Source organism: Coffea arabica, chromosome 7e, assembly GCF_036785885.1.
Source record: "Coffea arabica cultivar ET-39 chromosome 7e, Coffea Arabica ET-39 HiFi, whole genome shotgun sequence".
Taxonomy (NCBI): domain Eukaryota; kingdom Viridiplantae; phylum Streptophyta; class Magnoliopsida; order Gentianales; family Rubiaceae; genus Coffea; species Coffea arabica.
In genome coordinates, this window is record NC_092323.1 from 40,045,373 (window position 1) to 40,067,143 (window position 21,771).

Below are 21,771 nucleotides of genomic sequence, written 5' to 3' on the forward strand. Positions count from 1 at the left end.
GTAAAAAAATCTCTTCGTTTCTTGTTTGTGCTATGGACAAACATTGGAATCATTCTGATGATCCATTAAGATTTATCAGAGGCAGAATATTTCTTCAGTGTGACAGATTTACTATAATGAGGTTTATCGATATCCTGTTATCTTTCTCATGTTTCCTATTCCTATTAGGACTAACCCACGAATAAATAAACTAAAGTTAGAATAAAATAGGCGATATAACCAATCATATAATGCTTAGGCGGTAGACACCAGCCATCTAATACTTAGGCGGTAAAACTGACCATATAAAAGGGTTGGGACAACCCAATAAAGACAAATAATAAAACAAAATAAAAGACACAGAAATTTACGTGGTTCCGTCAAATTGACCTACGTCCACGGGTGGAGGAGGAGCAAAACTTCCACTATGAAGAAGAAAATACAAAAGCCATAGGAAAGTGGTTCCTAGACCTAAATGACACCTAATACTAAAACACAAGAGAACTCAAAGTATTTCTACTACAAAAGACTTAATGACCCAAAAACCCAAATAGTCACTAATGCTCTCTTGATTTGGTGCATTTAAAACCTTCACAAACCCCCTATATTTATAGGTGAATTTGGGAGGCTTTCCTTAGGCAAAAATCGATGTTGGGATAAAATTCTGCCACATAAGTCAAGGATTGCAGCTTGACAAATCAACAAATCTCCACCTTGGCATAATTTTAGTTCCACCATCGACAATAGCAAAACAGCTCCACCTTCTCCACATAAGCCCTAATGAGCCTAAACCACCAACAACGAATACCAACCAAATCCAAGCACTGCTTGAACTTGTAAACTGGAAGAAACTTTGTAAACATGTCAGTAGGATTCTCCTTGGTATTGATCTTTCGAACAAGGGCTTTCCCTTCAACAATGATATCCTGGATAAAGTGATATTTTATATCAATGTGTTTTGTTCTCTCATGATACATCTGGTCTTTAGTCAAGTGTATAGCATTTTGACTATCACAGTGAATAACTGTAACACCTTGATGTAGATTAAACTCGCCAAATAATCCCTTCAACAACAAGGCTTCTTTGATTGCCTCGGTCAATGCCATGTATTCTGCCTCCGTAGTAGATAGAGCCACAACGGGGTGTAAAGTAACTTTCCAACTGACTACACAACCCCCAATGCAGAATACGTAGCCTGAAAGTGATCTTCTTCTGTCAAGATTCCCGGCGTAATCTGAATCTATAAAACCAACCAGAGTGGTTTTATTTCTTCCAAACTCCAAATAAGCGTTTGAAGTCCCTTGCAAGTATCTAAGAATCCACTTCACAGCCTGCCAATGTTCTTTACCTGGACAAGACATATATCTACTAACAACACTGACTGCTTGTGAAATATCCGGACGAATACAAACCATTGCATACATAACACTGCCGACTGCACTGGAATAAGGAACCCGTGCCATATAATCTTTCTCTGCATCTGATTGTGGTGATTGAGCAGCAGATAGCCGAAAATGGCTAGCAAGAGGAGTACTTACAGGTTTTGCATCTTTTATGCCAAAACGCTCCAGGACTTTCTTCAGGTAATTTTCTTGAGTCAAGAATAATTTCCCTGCTCCTCGATCTCGCTTGATATCCATGCCAAGAATTTTCTTAGCTGCTCCCAAATCTTTTATTTCAAATTCACTATTTAACTGCAGTTTCATAGTGTAAATTTCTGACAAATTATTGGCAGTAATAAGCATGTCATCAACATAAAGCAGCAACTAAATGAAAGAACTATCATTTAACTTCCGAAAGTAAACACAACTATCATACATGCTCTTCAAATAACCATGACCCAACATAAAGGAATCAAACATTTTATACCATTGTCTTGGAGACTGTTTCAATCCATATAAGGATTTTTTCAACAAGCAAACATGGTCTTCCTTACCTTCAATTTCAAAAACCCTGGAGTTGTTGCATATAAATTTGTTCTTCAAGTTCGCCATGTAAGAAAGCTGTCTTAACGTCAAGTTGTTCTAACTCCAAATTATACATGACAACTAAAGCAAATAAAACACGAATAGAGCTATGTTTAACAATAGGTGAAAACACATAATTAAAATCAATACCTTGTACCTGACTATAACCGTTTACAACTAATCGTGCTTTATACCTTGCATCTTCAACCCCTGGAATACCTTCCTTTTTCTTGAAAACCCACTTGCAACCAACTATTTTCTTATTTGATGGCGGCTTTACAAGAACCCAAGTTTCATTTTGATGAAGAGATTCAATTTCTTCATTCATTGCAATTAACCACTTTACAGAATCATCACAAGAAACTGCTTCTAAATAGGTGGAAGGCTCACCAACTATATCAATTTCTTCTGCAACAGATAAAGCATATGCAACTAAATTTGCATATCTTTGTGGTGGTCGAATATCTATCCTTGGTCTATCTCTGGCTATGAAATACTTATCTTCTTTTAAACTATTTTTAACAGTAGATTGAAGTGCATCTACTGGCACTTGCTGAATAGAAGATTTGGTCTGAAAAGGATCAAAACTGCTAATATCAAGCTCCACCTGCTTCTGTGTACTATCAATAGTACAAGGACTAGAAGACTCCTTCTTGAAAGATAACATAGATAATTCATCAAAAGTAACATCTCTACTGATCACAAATTTTGGAGATTTGAGATCAGGACACCATAATCTGTATCTTTTCACCCCAGAAGCATACCCAAGAAAAATGCACTTTTTAGTCCTTGACTCCAATTTTCCATCATTCACGTGCATGTATGCTGGACACCCAAAAATTTTTAAATTAGAATAATCAGCAGAAATACCTGACCAAACTTTCTCAAGAGTTTTAAAATCAAGAATTGCAGAAAGAGAACGGTTGACAATATAACAGGCCATATTGATCACCTCTACCCAAAAGTCGTTTGTCAACCCTACATTGGAGATCATACATCTCGCTCTCTCCAAAAGTGTTCTATTCATACGTTCGGCCACACCATTTTGTTGAGGCGTTATTCTGATAATGCGATGCCGAACAATTCCTTCATTCTTACAAAATTCATTAAATGTACCTTCACAAAATTCCATGCCATTATCTGTTCTCAACCACTTAAAATGTTTTCCTGTTTGCTTCTCAATCAAAACTTTCTATTGCTTGAAAGTTAGGAAAACATCATTTTTATATTTAAGAAAATATACCCAAACTTTCCTTGAATAATCAACAAAGAAAGTCAACATGTACTTGGCACCTTCTTTAGAAGGAGCACAAGAAGGCTCCCAAAGATCTGAATGAACGTAGTCCAAAATTCCTTTTGTCCTGTGAACTGCAGGCAACTGGAAGCTAACTCTCTTCTGCTTTCCAAAAATGCAATGTTCACAGAATCCCATCTTTCCAATACTTTGACTACCAATAAGACCTCGTTTGCATAAAATAGATAAACCTTTCTCGCTCGTGTGCCCCAATCTCATGTGCCACAATTTGGTGAAATCAGAATCAGACAAAGTTGATGTAGAAACAGTAACAGCACCTGTAACAGTAGATCCCTGTAAAATATACAAAGTACCAGATCTGTGTGCTTTCATAACAACAAGAGCATTTCGACTGATTTTGAGAACTCCATCTCCAGCTGAATACCTGTACCCAATAGACTCAAGAGTGCTCAAAGAGATGAGATTTTTCTTCAAATCTGGAACATGTCTAACATCTGTGAGCGTCCTTACAATATCATCGTACATTTTAATTCGGATTGTGCCTTTGCCAACAACTTACAAATAGCGTTGTTGGCCATTAAGACAACTCTACCTTCAGTTGATTCATATATTGAAAATCTGTCCCTATTGGGACACATGATACGAACAACCCAAATCTAAAATCCACTCACTGTTAGACCTAAAATTATTTTTCGTTACATAGAAAATGATTCCATCATTCTCATCAGCTGCTACACTAGCTTCAGCGGATCCAGTATTTTTCTCAACAAATTTCCCCTTTTGCTTTTCTTTATTTTTCAATTTAAAGCAATCAGAGATAACATGGCTCTTCTTTTTACAATAATTGCACACCACATTTTATACCTGAATTTGGATCTACTTCTATTTTCTGTATTTCTCTTTTCAGATCTACCCTTTTCTGTATTTCTCTTTTTAGATCTACCCCGAACAAACAAGTCATCGGCTTGACTCTACTAGTTTCCCCGGTAATATCCCTATCTATCTGCTCTTTAGATTTTAACGCAGATTTAATTTTACGATACGAAATTATTTCCTTTTCATAAATCATAGTATCACAGAAATGCTTAAAGAACTGAGGAAGGGAACACAAAAGTAATAGGGCCTGATCTTCATTATCAATTTTCGAATCTATATTCTCCAAATCTATAATAATGGAATCAAATTTATCAAGATGGGAGAGTATAGATGTACCTTCAGACATTCGAAGCATATACAGGCTCTGCTTCAAATATAGCCGATTCTCAACTGTATTCTTCATATACAAGGCCTTAAATTTGTCCCACATGACCTTGGCCGAAGTCTCAGTGGTTACGTCCCGCAAAATCTCGTCAGAGAGATTTAGGATAATACTGAATCTTGCCTTCTTATCCATCTCAGCAAAATTTGCATCTGTCACATCTTCTGACTTTTTCTCGATTCCGTGTATTGCTGGATCAACACCGTCTTGAACCAAAATGACCTCCATCTTAAGCTGCCACATGCCGAAGTTGATATTCCTGTGGAATTTCTCGACAACCGTCTTTGTTATCGTCATTGTTGCCACAAAATCTATAACCTAGAGTTTGTCTCAAAAACTGGTCAAACAAATATGCAAGTCTCGTGAGTGGGCCTCACGGGATAAACGGGTCCCACGGGTGAGCGGGCACCACGAGATGAACGGGCCCCACAAGATGAACCTGTCTTACAAAATATATCAACCAACTCTGATACCAGTTTGTTAGGACTGGCCCACTAATAAACAAACTAAAGTTAGAATAAAATAGATGGTATAACCGACCATATAATGCTTAGGCGGTAGACACCAACCATCTAATACTTAGGCGGTAAAACCGACCATATAAAAGGGTTATGGTAACCCAATAAAGACAAATAATAAAACAAAATAAAAGACACAGAGATTTACATGGTTCAGTAAAATTGACCGACGTCCACGGGCGGAGAAGGAGTAAAACTTCCACTATGAAGAAGAAAATACAAAAGCCGTAGGAAAGTGGCTCCTAGACCTAAATGACACCTAATACTAAAACACAAGAGAGCTCAAAGTATTTCTACTACAAAAGGCTTAATGACCCAAAGGCCCAAATAGCCACTAATGCTCTCTTGATTTGGTGCACTTAAAACCTTCACAAACTCCATATATTTATAGGTGAATTTGGGAGGCTTTCCTTAGGCAAAAACCGATGTGGGATAAAATTCTGCCACATAAGTCAAGGATTGCAGCTTGACAAATCAACAATTCCCATAGGATTTTTTCATTTTCTAGTTGTCCAAATGCTTATCTGTGCTAATTGTTGCAAGTTAGTTGCTGTCATTGATCATTGTTACAATTCAGTTACTGCTACTCGAGAGTTATGAGAAGCAATTAGTTTGTTTGTTTGTTTGTTCATTCGGACGAGTGTCTTCCAAATCAGAAAGCTGGCATAGGGAGGAGTATTTAGGAATCATTTTGGTGTTTTTTCAAATTTGGAAGCTCAATTATGTGCTTTAAGGATTGGGCTAAGAATGGCAATGTCTCAAAAGTTTGTGATGCATCATGGATTGTAGGGTGTACGTTGATGACCAAATAAGGGGTGGGGGAAATTGGTTAGGTAGACGTTTATGCTGAGCTAGCAAATTAGTTAGGGTGACTTGGCAAAGTAGTAACCCAGTCGGTCACATTCTTGTAGTCTATACTCTATATATAGCAGCAGAAGAAGTAGGGGAAAGGAAGTCTTGGTTGATTCTAATTACGATCTCCTGTAATCCCATTCTCTCTCAATAACAATCATTCAATTCCGTTCCAATTCTTCGAGGGATATTCTCCATCTCTTGTCCTTTTGGGTTGGAATTTTGGGGCTTTCCTACGTTTCTGCATCACTGGTATCAGAGCTGGGTGACTCCAGCTCAAGGTTCAGCAATGGCGGAAGGTACAAGGTCTCAAGACAACAAGCGTTTGGAGGAAAATCTGAAAACCCTCCTCAGATATCAGAAGGAGCAATTTGACAGGGAGATTGCCGCTCTCAAGAATCTGATCCTTGACGTCAATACACAAAGGGTCTCCAGCAATTCGGACTCTCCCAATTCGGAGAACCAGGAATCTCATCTGTCACGAGGCTATCAAATGGCCACCAGACTTTCAAGGGTGGAGTTTCCAAGGTTTTCAGGAGGAGATTTCAAGGGATGGCTCTACAAGTGCGAGCAATTCTTTGAGATTGATGACAACCCTTCCAATGCTAAGGTCAGGCTGGCTGCGATTCACATGGAAGGTAAGACCTTGCAGTGGCACCAGGTCTTCATGAAATCTAGATTCACGAGATATGCCCTCTTGGGAAGAGTACGTAAAAGCGATCGCGGCCAGATTTGGAAATACTCTATATGATGATCCCATGGGGGACCTGAAGAGGTTGCGACAGAAGGGTAATGTGGGTGAGTATCAGGAGCAATTTGAGGAGCTACTCAACAGAGTGGATTTGTCTGAAGAGTATGCCGTGAGTTGTTTCCTGAGTGGGTTGAAGGAGGATATCCAAACCGGAGTTCGGATGTTCATGCCAAGGACCCTGCAACATGCAATAGGATTGGCAAAACTGGAGGAGTCCAAGATAACGAGCAATGGGAAAGACACACAAAGGGCTGGTAATTTTCAAGGCTCCGCCCTGAGACCTTTTATACCTCCTACCTTTGTCTCGGCCGGATCTCCTTATGGAAGGTCCTTTGTGAGGAACTCCACCTCACTACTACCCACGCCTAGGGAAACTCAAGGGAGCTCCATCAGGAAATTTACAAGAACTCTAAGCTTAGCAGAATTAGATGAAAAACGTGCAAAAGGCCTTTGTTTTTGGTGTGATGAAAGATTTGAAAGGGGCCACGTTTGCTAGAAAAAGCAGCTATATAGAATCGAAGTGATAGAAGAAGAGGAGGAAGGAATGAAGAGGGGAGAAGAGATCTTGGAAGACGTAGAGAAGGGGCAGTTGGCGCATATATCCGTGTGTGCTATGACTAGCACCCTATGGCCAAATTTTAGGACCATGAGAATTACTGGTCATGTGGGGACAAGGACAGTTAGTATCTTCATTGACTATGGCAGTTCTCACAATTTTGTTCATCCCAATGTTGTAAAAGATTTGGGGCTACGAGTTAAAGAAGTGAACCCCCTGGCTGTGGAAGTTGCGGATGGAGGATACATCATATCTCCCCTATTTACTTTCTTCATCGAAGAAGTTGAAGACTTGAGGCAACTTTTACATGGTGAATGGCGTTAAAATTCAAATGGTCAAAAGCACACCACAATTATGTGTTTGTCTTGCCGGTGTGAGACGGAACATGCATTGTGGTGGAGGCCGTTTGACGAGTAGTAACATATCATATCTAGTAGGAGTAGAAGCATTTCTTTTCATGGCTGAAAAACGTTTTTGTTTTGTCTGTTGAAGAAAAGTATTACGGGGTTCTATTGTTGTTTCATCGTATGGTTTTGAATGAGTTGGATTGGCATTTAAATTTATTTGTTTTAATTCAATGCATCATTTAAATTTACCTGAAGTCGTCACTAAATAGTTGTCATTAGTGACAACAATCCGGAAGTGTTTTATTGACGACTTGACCTTTTGTCAAAAATGCTCTACTTAAAGTCGTCACTAAAAAGCACCGAAAGCCATTGTATATAACTATTTTACTGATAACAATTGTCGTCACAAATGTAGCTTAGATTTAGTGACAGTCTCTGTTGTGACAAGGAGTTTTTATTTTCTATTTTGTGACAACTTTTTTTTGTCATTAAATAATTTCTCAATAGCTTAATAGTCATAATTTGGCCTGTAATCATTGCTAAATCATTGATTTTAAACAAACCATACAAATAAACATGAACGATTGATAACCAAAAGTATTTGCATTAGATTACATGGTAATAATATAGCATTCTCAAATGCCAAATTCAAGTGTACATTACCCAACTAATGCCTACAAAAATAACATTTGTCCAAAATATCACTTATACATAAGGTACAAGTACAAAAGCAATCACAGTTTAAGAAATTGAAAAACATCTAAATGAACCACTCCATGAGCAAAAGGCAATTTTGTCTTCAACGTTCTTCAACCATAACCATAGATATCTTCCAAAAGCTAGTATGAATAGCATTTATCTGTCATAAAAGAGTAAAAGAAGTAGGTAAGGGGAGGAGTACAATAATAAAGAACAAGTGATGAGACTTAGATTATTAAGACAAAAATTACAATTCATTAAGAACCTCATATAATTTGGGCCCACATATTACAACACCAACAAGAAATTAGAAATCACAGTCCAATCTATACAAATACAACACTGCATAAGCTCAACTAAAAAGCTCTCTACAACACTGCATAAGTCCTCTTGTCCGATGCAACCTTTAGGCTAAATGTAACTTGATCGAAACTTTCTTCAGTACAATGCCTTTAAATTTGTGGAGCACAATGGCTTCTAATTACGAGCGGCAGACATCAGATCGCATAGGAATTTGAACACAAATTACTACTGGTGTGTTTTTGTAAAAAAAAAAAAAAATCTTTCTAATGCCTTCTCCGAGAGGAAACAAATGGTCAGTACCAAATTGAATCAAGACAACTCCATGATGTGGAATCCTCCAATAATGATCGGTTGGTGCTGGACAAAACAGAGTGCCAGCAACTCCATGATGTGGATTAGAGAAAGGGCGCAGGAAAATAGAAAGCTAGCCAGCCCAAAAAATGATAGGAGTATTCAATAATTCAACCACCTCTCGATCTAAGCTACGGCTGGTACTCGTTTTAAATAGGTCACATTTTGCATATCAGGTACGCAAAAGCAAGCTTTTGGGCCACTGACTGCACCACCCCAGGTAGAGTAGAGGAGGGGACCAAAGGGGTTTGAAAACTGCACTAAATAATAGCCAACGTACCACCATTTTCGCAAAACTGCCTATCCCAGTAGCAAACAGATTCGGACCTCAAATTAACAGCCTCAGCATTTGGTATCCGTCATCCCATCCCATGGAGGCAAAGAGGCAGTGGAATCCACTTGACTGGCTCCACTCTTTCCAACGTCTCTCTCAATCCTCCCCAGTCCCAAAGTGAGGTTCCATCAAATTTATGAAGTTAGCTAAATGTTTTAGTCCACGAGTATTATAATATTGCGCTGCCCAAACAGGTCACGAATTGGCAGCTGGTTGACAGTTCTATTAAAGAATTTTCAATTGACTAGGAATCCGATCCCAAGTGTTCCCTCTATATTTGACTTTCTCTTGACTAAAAGAGATTTCTCATCTCCTTCATCACAGAAAAAAAATTAATTTGGAGTTCCAAACAGACGAGTCAGTGGACGGAGTACGGAAGAAAAGGAAGAGGTGTGCTATAGCCCCACTAAAAAAGTGCGACTTAGTCTTTTGTTTCCAACAGCAACAGCAACAGCAAAAACAATAAGCTCAACTAAGAGCTCTCTAAAAACAGTCCACAATGACCACAAGTTACCAAAAACTACACATCAGCCATAACCATAACCATAAACTATACAATCATAACAAAAAACAGTCCACAATGCTGCATAACATCAGCCCCAAAAAATGCTATTACTAGCTATTACCAAAAAACAGTCCACAGTGACCACAAGTTACCAAAACCAACAGATCAGCCATAACCATAACCATAAACTACACAACTATAACAACAGAAAAGAAAGTAACAGAAAAAAAAAACTCATTAACATTGATTCATGCACTGACAACTGGCAGGAAATAAGGAACTAGTAGCTGGTAATGAAGTCGAATGGTACCATAATTCAGCAATGAAAATGAATGAACAACTCAACCCATGAAACCTCATACAGATAACTGAGGATCTAAACGACCAACAAGATGTTTTAGCAGTCATTACATGTTTGTACACTTAAGAAACATAAGTATCATAGAATCACTATTTTAAAGCAGAATAACTATCATAAAGTTACAAAAGTTGAAGGAACAATTTGTTCGCCAAATTGAACATTATCATCCACCTGCTCTCATAACCAGATTCAGGTTTTCAATTCTTCAAATGAGTAAGAAGAAACATAACCACCATTTCTCTCCTTTTAGAAACTATAAGCAACCTGTTATAGTCTAGCTTTGTCAAATGTTACTATTTGACTAGCCATCATCCATCAGCCAACAGCCAAAAAATATAAGTACAAGGGAAGAAATTAGGTCCACACATTATGTGCGCATGAGAGAAGTATATTCACTACTATATAATCTGGAAGTATATTCACTACTATATAATCTAGAAGTATATTATCAACTCAAAAATAAATTATAATGGCCATGACTGTTGTGAATTTTCATTGGAAGAGCCTTAGTATGTGATTTTGTTAATGGCAGTAATGACTGAACTCTTCCCTATTATATTTGGTGCCTTAGAAAATCTATCCCACCCATTGTACCCTTTCTCTTTTCTTCTGCGAGGCAGCCAATACAATCAAGAAAGGGAAGTAAACTTAAGGTAATCCTGAAGCTCGCAAGAACTGTCAAAATGCAGATTAAGGGAAAACTTAGAAATCTCATCTAGCAGCAATAAGAAACCAGTCCCAAGCAGATATGCTTGAAACAAAAAACCTGAAATTAAGTAGCATTTCTGCAAAAACTCTCCGTGCCCTTCTATAATGGAAGTTACATTATTTTTGCCATTAGTTCACATCAATTTACTACTAACAAATGTTAAAGACTATATTATATCAACTATTCCACAGAGAGTTTCATTTTTAAGCATTGCAATAAGATTCCTGATACTAACTGCAGTGGCTTACATAGCTTGAAACACCTGAATCAGACAGCTCCTTCGGCCTAGGGACTCAAACAATGGCTCAGGTCTTAAGGCAAAAGCATCTTAGGAGCAACAGAAAATTATTGTGTCTTAGGTATTCAGCAACACTCATCATAACAATGTTTTATCAAAGTTAAATTTATGCTCGTGCAATGTAAGGTGCATATTTGGCCTCATTCTGGTTGTCCACTGGTTATTTAACTTCCACGAACATGTCCAGTAAAATGCTCCAAAAACAATTCTAACTTTTAGTATTTGATCAAAAATTTTCCAAGAAACAATTCATGGCTAAACCAATACTTGTCTAAGAAGGTTTGCGGTTAACCAAGCATCAAAGCATGGAAAACTTTCATTAGAGATGACTAACTTAGGTAGATGTCTGTCCTCAGATTCATCTGGACCTGAGGCGTAAAGGCAGTTATGTAGCTAATAGGGTTTTAAAAAGGCAAGGGCTGGCCCTTACTTTGAAATGGAACTGGATATTCTGAGGTAACGGAGTTGCCAAAGAACTAGTTCTGGCAGTGAGTTAGAAAGTGATTTCCAAAGAGTTATAGTTCTGGCAGTGAGTTAGAAAGTGATTTCCAAAGAGTTAAATGGAGAACAATTCAAAAAAGGGCAGAGCCATATAAAAGAGGTTTGACACAAAGATGCAGGGATGAACCTGATTCATAAGACTAGAAATTACTAATAAGACAAAATGATAAAACATCTGATAGCCATCTTTAGGGGAATTAAAAAATAGTAGAACACCTGAAAGCCATCTTTAGGGGTTTTGGGCATGGCATTTTATCTCAGTTGAGGTAAGGTTAAAGCACCGAGTAGGGCATTAAACCAGAATTTTCTTTTTAAAAAAACAATACCAGAATTTATTGCAATGCAACTGAAAATATTAGACAAAATAGACCCACTGAGACTAGAGTCTTGGTTGCTGCTAATTCACAAGAACTGGGCAGTGGACATAAATGATTCCTTCGTCCATTCCCTCAATTTCTGTCCCCTTTCATGGCAACCTTATCGGATAAGGGGATATATACCCAAGATTAATTGCGCTGTCAATGAAATAACCTTGAACTACTCACCTAATTGGCCAGTTATTTAAACAAAACTCGATCCCTTCTCTCGGAATGCCCAACATAGGCTTCCATTCCAATTTTCAACAATTCTGTCTCCTCCCTCTTTAATGCATTCCAGAAAATAAGGAGCACTGGCTCCTCGGACCATCCTAAACTACCCTAACCTGTGGTCAGATAACCCGAAATATTGAAGCTAAAACAAGTAGCTACACAGCTTAATCCAGGCGACTCAGTAGCGATAACAAAAAGGATCTTACATATTAGGGATTTGGAAAAATTGGGGAAAATGTATAGGAGAGAGAAAACGAACCTTTCCACCTGAAAACCTTGTACTTTAATGCTGGACAGCCATGGTGATGCTAGTGAGAAGCCAGAGAAGTGTGGGTGAAAGTATCAGGCCGTGCGGAAGCTCTGTTTTGTGCTCAGTGCGGAAGCTCTGTTTTGGTGCTTAGTGCAGAAGCTTTTGTTTACTTCAGCTCGGTGAAGGTTTGTCTCAAGTGTTCCGTTGCTTTGGATATTGCTTTGGTCTTGCTTTGGATATTGTTTTTGTTGCGCGGCACTTTCACTAATGATTTGATCAAAATTTTGACTTCACTCATTTTCCCTCTATTTGATACCAAAAATCATGTTTTTTTCTAGATTTGTAATATGGTTTGAACCATAGATTTTAATGCTATAGTATTATTCTTTATTTTTTAGCAAAAAATAAAAATTTTCATCAACATAGGTGGCAAAAATTGTTAATTTCATATAATTGAAAATGTACTTTTATAATTTGCTAATATTTTATACTAATTTCTTATAATTGCAGCACTAAAGAACATCTTGTAATTGAAAATAATTAAACTCAAATTATATGGTTATAACATAGTTTCAATAAAAATAATCATTTTCCCAACATTTGAGACCAATCATCATGTTTTTTTTATTTTTAATTTGGTTTGAAGCATAGATTTTATTGCTATAGTATTATTCTTTATTTTTTAGTACAAAAACACAAATTTTCATCAATATAGGTGGCAAAATTTGTTAATTACATATAAGTGAAAATATACTTTTATAATTTGCAAATATTTTAGCCCTGCAATTTTTTATAATTCCAGCACTAAAGTACATCATTAATTGAAAATAACGAAAGTCAAATTCTATGGTTATAATAGACTTTCATTAAAAATAATCAAATGCTATTAATAAGACATTATTGTTAAGTCAAAATCAAAGAAAATTTAGTGATGACATAATGTTATCACTAATTTATTCAAGATTATAATGACAAGAAAAGTCGTCACTAATTAAATTGCTAGTTTTTAATATTTCTTTTTTTTTAATTAAATTGCTGTACCCTATAATTTCTTTTTTTTTTTGCTTTCACATATTTAATTAATGTTAAATACAAAACCTACCAGTTTCCCTTTCATAAAAATATTAGTGCAACACTTTTTGAATTTTACTTACAAACATTTATGTATTTAACATAAATTACATGATTCAGAGTGAAATACCTATAAAGAGCAAAATATTTGTTCATGTAAAGGAAACCCACAAAGAGAAGAAAAAAATTGGTAATTAGGCTCTTTGGGCATTATAAATAAATATTTAAATTAATGGCAGTTTTATTACACCAATATTATTGTATTATCATTATTATGATTATTGTATTATTTCTTAGGCAAATATAACATTTAATTATTTAAATTTGATTTTATTTTTACAATTTATAAAATTTTTATCACTTATATAATATTTTTAAAACCCTAATACATCTAAATTTGATTTTATTTTTCAAATTTATAAGATTTTTATTTAAAAAAATGGGATACGGATAAGATATCCGGTTGGTTCGATTTGCATAGGTGCATATGAGAATATCCGAATACTCTTTAAACCCGCATGCGGGTTTAAGGAGATTATGGCAACTCTCTGACACACTAGTTACCCGTCCAACTTGTGTGTATTAAAATATATTTAAATATTATATTTCATATTTTTGTTATTTAGAGTTTAACAAAACATTAATATTGGGTAGATTTGAGGGATATGCATAATTTTGCATATTTGTAGGAATATTAGAAAATGGAAAATTTGGGTAAATTCCCAAAATTTGGAGGTAAGGTGTAATCCAAGAACTAAAACAGTCATTTATAAAACCTTAACAGTAATAAGGTGCAAACCAAAACTGCAATCCAAGAGTAATATCATTACAAATTTCATAACCATACATTAAATAAATAGAAATGCAATCCAATACTATCCAAAACACCATCTGCCTTATCATATTTTAGTCCTATAATAACACAAAATGTCTTGGGTATAATAGTAATTTTGCATTATATGATGTCAGCAATTGGGTCCCAAGTTCTGCCAGGGGAGGTCAGTGTAATTGTGGAAACCTCAGGGGAGGTCAGTGAAATTGTCAGAAACCTCAGGGGAGGTTTCTGAAATTATCCCTTTATAAATTTATCATAAATTATATGTTTGAGAGTAAAATGCCCATAAAAAGTTGGTACTTTGAATAGATAATGCTCATTTGCCCATAAACTACACTCCCTGAAGGCTATCTTGTTAATTACTTTGTAGTACTTTGTTATTCTTTTGCTAATACTACTTGGCATGTAGTACAAAGGATAAATCTGACATAAATTTCTTATTCCATTGATAAAAAGACCTGTCTGCCTTATAACTATTGTAATGAAAGATATATCTTTAGAGTTTATAACAAATTATTACTTAAGTTTGAGAAAATTATAAAATATTTATGCATAGTTTATCAAGATACCATTCGCAATTTCCTAATAAAAAAATAGGGGCTAAATTGTAAAAGTTAGGGTGCCATAATAGAAATAATAAAATTGGTGTATTACATATGGGGGTTAAATTGCAAAAGTTAGAGTGCCAAAGTAGAATTAATGAAATTGGTAAATTACATATGGTGCTAAATTACAAAAGTTAGGGAGTAATAATAGAATTAAAAAAATCGGTGTACTATATATGGGGCTAAATTGTAAAACTTAAGGTATCATAATGGAATTAATGGAATTTTTTATAACATTTGGGGCTAAATCGCAAAAGTTAGGGTGGCACAGTAGAATTAATGAAAGTGACTTACAAATAAGTACTTTAAATAGTGACGATGAATTCTTGTCACTAAATCTGAATCAAGAGAGTGACAGTGACGATATTAGAAGTTGTCACTCAATAAATCATTTTAGTGACAACATTTTCCAAGGTCGTCACTGAAGACACTGTCTATTTGAGCAATTATGACAACTCTACTTGTCGTCAATAAACATTTAGTTGCTTTGATGGAATTGTGACAACTTTAGGTGTCGCGACTAAAGAATCCCCTTTTGTGACGAAATATTGTCATCACTAAAAAATGTTGTCACTAATAACTTTTTTAGTGATCAGTAACGACAACAAAAAGTCGTCCGTAAATAAGCCATTCAATAGTGATGATGTTCTTAATGTCGTCACTATTGTATGTTCTAAACACTCCCGCCTTCTTGCTAAATCTTGACGGGAATTTACTAGTGACGACTTAGAAAAGTCGTCACAAATGAGTTGCCTCCCATTAAAGGTTTGTGACGAGATAGAAAGTCGTCAATAAAGGATAGACTTTTGTGACAACTTTTTTTCGTCAAAAATAAAAGTTGTCACTGATGACCAATTGTTGTTGTCACTAACTACACTATAGTTTTATTGACAAAAATTGGTCGTCAATAAACATAAACAGTGACAACAACGAAAAGTTGTCAAAGAAAGTGGTAGAATTACTGACAACTTTTATCAAGTCGTCACTATCGCAAAACTCGCGCCTTCTAAATCCCATGGCGCGAAGTAGTTTTGTGACGACAATTAAAAGTTGTCACTGAAAACTTAGTTGATTTGAGTCAATTGTGACAACCTTCAAAGTCGTGACTAAAAAACCTCATTTTGTGACGACTTTTTGTCGTCACAAAGAAATGTTGTCACTAATGACCTTTTTTCTTGTAGTGCGATTGTGTTCATGTACTATTAAGATAATGCATATGAACAAAATTCATGTATACAATAAAGTAATATTAGTGAATATCGATGACAATAAAGTAAATGTAGATGGAATTAGGAGATTAATCCATGACAAAACCCTGCAATTTTCAAAACTCATTTCTTCAAAATCTTTGAGACAAAGCATTAGAAATTCCCATTAGCTGACAAAAGCAACCGAAGAACCTGATTCTATTCCCAAGTAAATGTAAATCCGCTGATTCCATTTCCAAATTTATTGTTTTGGAAGTGCCGTTACTGCACTGTCAACAATGAGTCTTCAAAATAAAAATGGCCGATTAATTGCTCTCAACTTTTCATGCAACTGTTAATTGCTCTGTTTTCTTTTTTTTTTTTTCATTTTCTTTGCCTATTATTATCGTTATTGGAAATGAAAGGAAAAAAAAACTAGTGCTTCTGGAGCTTGATGATCATTGAAGTTCTTGTTAATTTCGAGACGAATTAGGTAGTTGTTAGCATACTTTATTGCTAGAGTTTAAGATTTGTGGACTTTATCTCTGAAAACTAATCGCCAAAATTAACTGACCAAAATAGGAAATTAAGTTGACTTCAAGTTAACTTGTCCTAAATACAAATTACACTGATTTCAACCTCTCTTTTTCTTTGTTATTTAAACCTTTGCAATATGCTATGCATTGGTATAAAGTAGTTCCTTCTCTCCTGAAAAAATCATAAGAATGTCCAAAAAATTAGAATCCCAAAACCTTGGATCTTTAGCCTTCAAGAAACCACACCACTCTGGTGATGATGCTACAGTTCTCACAACTCAACGTACTCTGAAAGGCACGACACAGAAGCATTCTACTTCTCAAAATGACCCTGATTATGAGCCAGAAGACGGGTCGAAAATGTCCAAGAAAAAAAAGACTACAGAAAAAACCAAATTTTTGAACATGAGGCTAAAGTTTTTGAGCTTTCCAAACAAGTTTGGGGTGATGGTGGAGTGCATGCTACCCATGAAGGGGATGGTCATGAAGATACAAAACGAAGACGCAGAGGAAGAAGATGTGTATGATAAGTATCCCTATCTCTGCGGGGCATTAGAATCTTTTGAGTCTCCTTTTCCGGTGGAGGAGGCAATAAGATTCATAGACAGTGCAAAGAGAAAGGAAGTGGAAATGAAATGGAAGCAGTTACATCTTAAGGAGGAAAAGCTCCTTAGGAAGAAGTCGAGGTTGAACTCTATGTTCATTGAGATAACTTTGCATGATTCAGAGAATGATTAGCAAACTTTTGTGTTGGATGCTAGTTTTTAATGGTCATGTTGTGTAGAAAACTTAGTTGTTTTATTATGTCTAATCTCTGTTGAATATTGCCTCATTCCCCCAGTATCTCTAATAAAGATATTATTAAGTGAAATCTGTTAATGTGGCATTGTCCCACATCGGTTTTTGTATAAGGGAACCTTTCCCTTAGTTGCAATATAGTGGGCCTGTGATGGGTTAGGAGCACCAAAACCAAGAGAGCATTAGTGGGCTATTTGGACCTTTGGGTCATTAAGCTTTTTGATTAGTTAAATACTTTTGGGTTCTCTTGTGTTTTTAGTATTAGGTGTTTTGGGTCTAGGAACACTTTTCTAAGGCATCTTTTGTACTTTCTTTTTCATAGTAAAATATTGCTCTCCTTCGCCCATGGACGTAGGTCAATTTGACCAAACCACATAAATTCCTGTGTTCCTGATTTACTTATTTTTGCTTTGTTATTTGTCTTTTGGGGTTGCCAAAAATATCATTTCGTCAATTTTCTGGGGCCAAACCTCACAAACTGGTATCAGAGCTTCTTCGGAGGCTTTGGATTTTGTGGCAACAATGACAATAACAAGACTGTCGTCGAGAAATTTGATAGGAATGTCAATTTCGGGATGTGGCAACTCAAGATGGAGGCCATTTTGGTTCAAAACGGAGTTGATCTAGCGATACACAGAATTGAGAAAAAGTCAAAGGGTGTGACAGATGCAAATTTTGCTGAGATGGATAAGAAGGCAAGGTCCAGTATTATCCTAAATCTCTCTGACGAGGTTTTGCGGGAGGTAGCCACTGAGACTTCGGCAAAGGCCATGTGGAACAAACTTAAGGTCTTATACATGAAGAAGACAGTTGAGAATCAGCTTTATTTAAAACAAAATTTGTATATGCTTCGCATGACTGAAGGTACATCTATACTCTCACATCTTGATAAATTTGATTCCATTATTATGGATTTGGGAAATATAGATTCAAAATTTGATGATGAGGATCATGCCCTGTTACTTTTGTGTTCTCTTCCCCAATCTTTTAAACATTTTCGCGATACTATGAAAAGAAACAATTTCGTATCGGGAAATTAAATCTGCATTAAAATCTAAGAAGCAGATAGACAGAGATATTACTGGAAAATTTAGTGGAGGCCATGCAGAAGGTCTGGTTGTTAGGACAGAACTGAGAGAAGAGAATTTGATAAAAGTAGATCTAAATCTAAATCTAAATCCAGACATAGAAATGTGGAGTGTAATTATTGTCATAAAATGGGGCACATTAAGACAGATTGTTTCAAATTGAAAAATAAAATGAAACAAAAGGGGAAACCTGGTAAGAAAAATTTTGAGACTCCGAAACTGGTGTTGCAGCTGATGAGAATAAAGGAAGTATTTTCTTTGTGACTGATGACAGGACAAAGTCTAAAAATGAATGAATTTTAGATTCGGGGTGCTGTTATCACATGTGTCCCAATAGGGATTTATTTTCCACTTATGAATCTTACAATGGTGGAATTGTTTTGATGGGTAATAATACCGCTTGTAATATTATTGGTAAGGGTACAATTCGAATTAAAATGCATGATGGTATTGTGAGGATGTTCACTAATGTTAGACATGTTCCTGATTTGAAAAAGAATCTTATCTCTTTGGGCACCCTAGAGGCTCTTGGGTGCAAATATGCAGTTGAAAATGGTGTTATGAAGGTTTCTAAAGGTGCTCTGGTTGTAATGAAAGCTTGCAGGGTTGGTAGTTTATATGTTTTGTAGAGATCTACTGTCACAGGCTCGGTTGCAGTTTCGTCATCATCATCTTTGTCTGATTCTGACATCACCAAATTGTGGCATATACGTTTGGGACATATGAGCGAGAAAGGCCTGGGCATACTAAGTAAAAAGGGACTTCTTTGCGGTCAGAGTACTGGGTCACTGGAATTCTATGAACATTGTATCTTTGGGAAGCAAAAAGGAGTTAGCTTCAGTTCTCCAGCAATTCATAAGACGAAAGGTACTTTTGATTATATTCATTCAGATTTATGGGGTCCATCTCTTGTTCCGTAAGTTTGGGTTTATTTTCTTAAACATAAGAATAATGTTTACCTCACTTTCAAGCAATGGAAAGTTTTGATTGAGAAACAGACAGGTAAACAAATCAAGCGGCTTAGAACAGATAATGGCATGAAATTTTGTGAAAGAGAATTTGATGAATTTGTAAGAATGAAGGAATTGTTTGGCATCACACTGTCAGGATGACGCCTCAACAAAATGGTGTGGTTGAACGTATGAACAGAACACTTTTGGAGAGAGCGAGATGCACGATCTCTAACGCAGGGTTGGCAAAGGATTTTTGGGTTGAGTCAATTTCTATGGCCTGTTATATTGTCAATCGTGTTCCTTCTACTGCTCTTAATTTCAAAACTCCTAAGGAAGTTTGGTCAGGTATTCCTGCTGATTATTCTGATTTTAAAATTTTTGGGTGTCCAGCATACATGCATGTAAATGATGGAAAATTAGAACCTCGAGCTAAAAAGTGTATTTTCCTTGGGTATGCTTCGGAGGTGAAAGGATATAGATTATGGTGTCCTGATCCCAAATCTCCAAAATTTAAAATCAGTAGAGATGTTACTTTTGATGAATTCTCTATGTTATCTTCCAAAAAGGAGTCTTCTACTTCTTGTCAAACAGATGATAGTATGCAGAAGCTGGTGGAGTTTGAGATTGGTAGTTCTGGTCCTTCTATTCAACAAGTGCCAGTAGATGCATCTGAATCTACTGATGAAAATAATTCAGAAGAAGAAGAATATTCCATTGCCAGAAATAGACCAAGGAAGGATATTCGACCACCACAAAGATATGCAAATTTGGTTGCATATGCTTTGTCTATCGTAGAAGAAACTGATGTAGTTGATGAGCCTACTACTTATTCAGATGCGATTTCTTGTGATGATTCTGCTAAGTGGTTGGTTGCGATGAATGAAGAAATTGGGTCTCTCCATCGAAATGGAACTTGGATTCTTGTGAAGCCGCCTCTAGGTAAGAAAATTGTAGGATGCAAATGGGTTTTCAAGAAAAAAAAAGGTATTCCAGGAGTTGAAGATGCAAGGTACAAAGCACGTTTGGTTGCAAAGGGCTATAGTCAGGTACAAGGTGTTGATTTTAATGAAGTATTTTCACCTATTGTTAAGCATAGCTCTATTCGTGTTTTGCTTGCTTTAGTTGCCATGTATGATTTGGAGTTGGAGCAGCTTGATGTTAAAACAGCTTTCTTACATGGTGAACTTGAAGAAAAAATTTATATGAAATAACCTCAGGGATTTGAAATTGAAGGAAAGGAAGACCATGTTTGTTTGCTAAAGAAATCCTTATATGGGTTGAAACAGTCTCCAAGACAGTGGTATAAGAGGTTTGACACTTTTATATTGAGTCATGGTTATTCAAGGAGCATGTATGGTAGTTGCGGTTACTTCCGGAAGTTACATGATGGTTCTTTTATTTAATTGCTGCTTTATGTTGATGACATGCTCATTGCTGCCAAAAATTTATCAGAAATTCACACTTTGAAGTTGCAGTTAAGTAGTGAATTTGACATGAAACATTTGGGAGCAGCTAAGAAAATTCTTGGCATGGAGATCAAAAGAGACCGAGGAGCTGGAAAATTATTCTTGACCCAAGAAAATTATCTTGAGAAGGTCTTAGAGAAGTTTGGCATGAAAGATGTTAAACCTGTGACTACTCCTCTTGCTAGTCATGTTCGACTATCTGTTGCTCAGTCACCACAGTCAGTTGAAGAATAAGAGTATATGGCACGGGTTCCTTATTCCAACGCAGTTGGTAGCATTATATATGCAATGGTTTGTACTCGCCCAAATATTGCACAAGCAGTCAGTATGGTTAGCAAGTATATGTCGTGTCCTGGAAAAGCACATTGGCAGGCTGTGAAATGGATTCTCAGATACTTGCGAGGGACTTCAAATTATAGTTTGGAGTTTGGAAGAAATAATGACACTTTGGTTGGTTTTGCAGACTCTGACTATGTTGGGGATCTTGATAAGAGAAGATCACTTTCAGGTTACGTATTTTGCATTGGCGATTGTGCAGTTAGTTGGAAAGCTACTTTACAACCCGTTGTAGCTTTATCTACTACGGAGGCAGAATATATGGCCATGATTGAGGCAATCAAAGAAGCCTTGTGATTGAAGAGTCTGTTTGGCGAACTTAGTTTGCATCAAGGTGTTACTACTATTTACTGTGATAGTCAAAGTGCCATTCATTTGACTATAAACCAGATGTATCATGAGAGGACGAAGCACATTGATGTGAAATTTCATTTCATTCGAGATACTATTGCTGAGGGAAAAGTCCTTGTTCAGAAAATTAGTACCAAGGAGAATCCTGCTGACATGTTCAT

General features: G+C 36.3%; 2 protein-coding genes across 2 annotated transcripts; one reads left to right on the forward strand and one right to left on the reverse strand.

Annotated features, from left to right (window-relative positions):
- Positions 1-704: 704 nt before the first annotated feature.
- LOC140011359 (uncharacterized) lies at positions 705-3,726 on the reverse strand. Its single transcript, XM_072060152.1, has 4 exons — positions 3,190-3,726; positions 2,293-2,598; positions 2,097-2,220; positions 705-1,636 (listed from the first exon to the last, which is right to left on the reverse strand). Exons 1-4 carry the CDS (start codon positions 3,724-3,726, stop codon positions 705-707), a joined length of 1,899 nt encoding a protein of 632 aa, XP_071916253.1.
- Positions 3,727-21,163: 17,437 nt separating this feature from the next.
- LOC140011361 (secreted RxLR effector protein 161-like) lies at positions 21,164-21,556 on the forward strand. Its single transcript, XM_072060153.1, has one exon. The coding sequence runs from the start codon at positions 21,164-21,166 to the stop codon at positions 21,554-21,556; it is 393 nt and encodes a 130-aa protein (XP_071916254.1).
- Positions 21,557-21,771: the final 215 nt, after the last annotated feature.

Coding starts and splice junctions, on each gene's coding strand:
- LOC140011361 (XM_072060153.1), top strand. CDS start 21,164: ATGGCACGGGTTCCTTATTCCAACGCAGTTGGTAGCATTATATATGCA.
- LOC140011359 (XM_072060152.1), bottom strand. CDS start 3,726: ATGTACGATGATATTGTAAGGACGCTCACAGATGTTAGACATGTTCCA. Junction 2,599..3,189: donor ATTATTCAAGGAAAGTTTGG/GTATATTTTCTT, acceptor TTATCTTTCAAG/AAGGAGTCTTCTAGTCCTTG. Junction 1,637..2,096: donor CGGTTATAGTCAGGTACAAG/GTATTGATTTTA, acceptor ATTTGGGAGCAG/CTAAGAAAATTCTTGGCATG.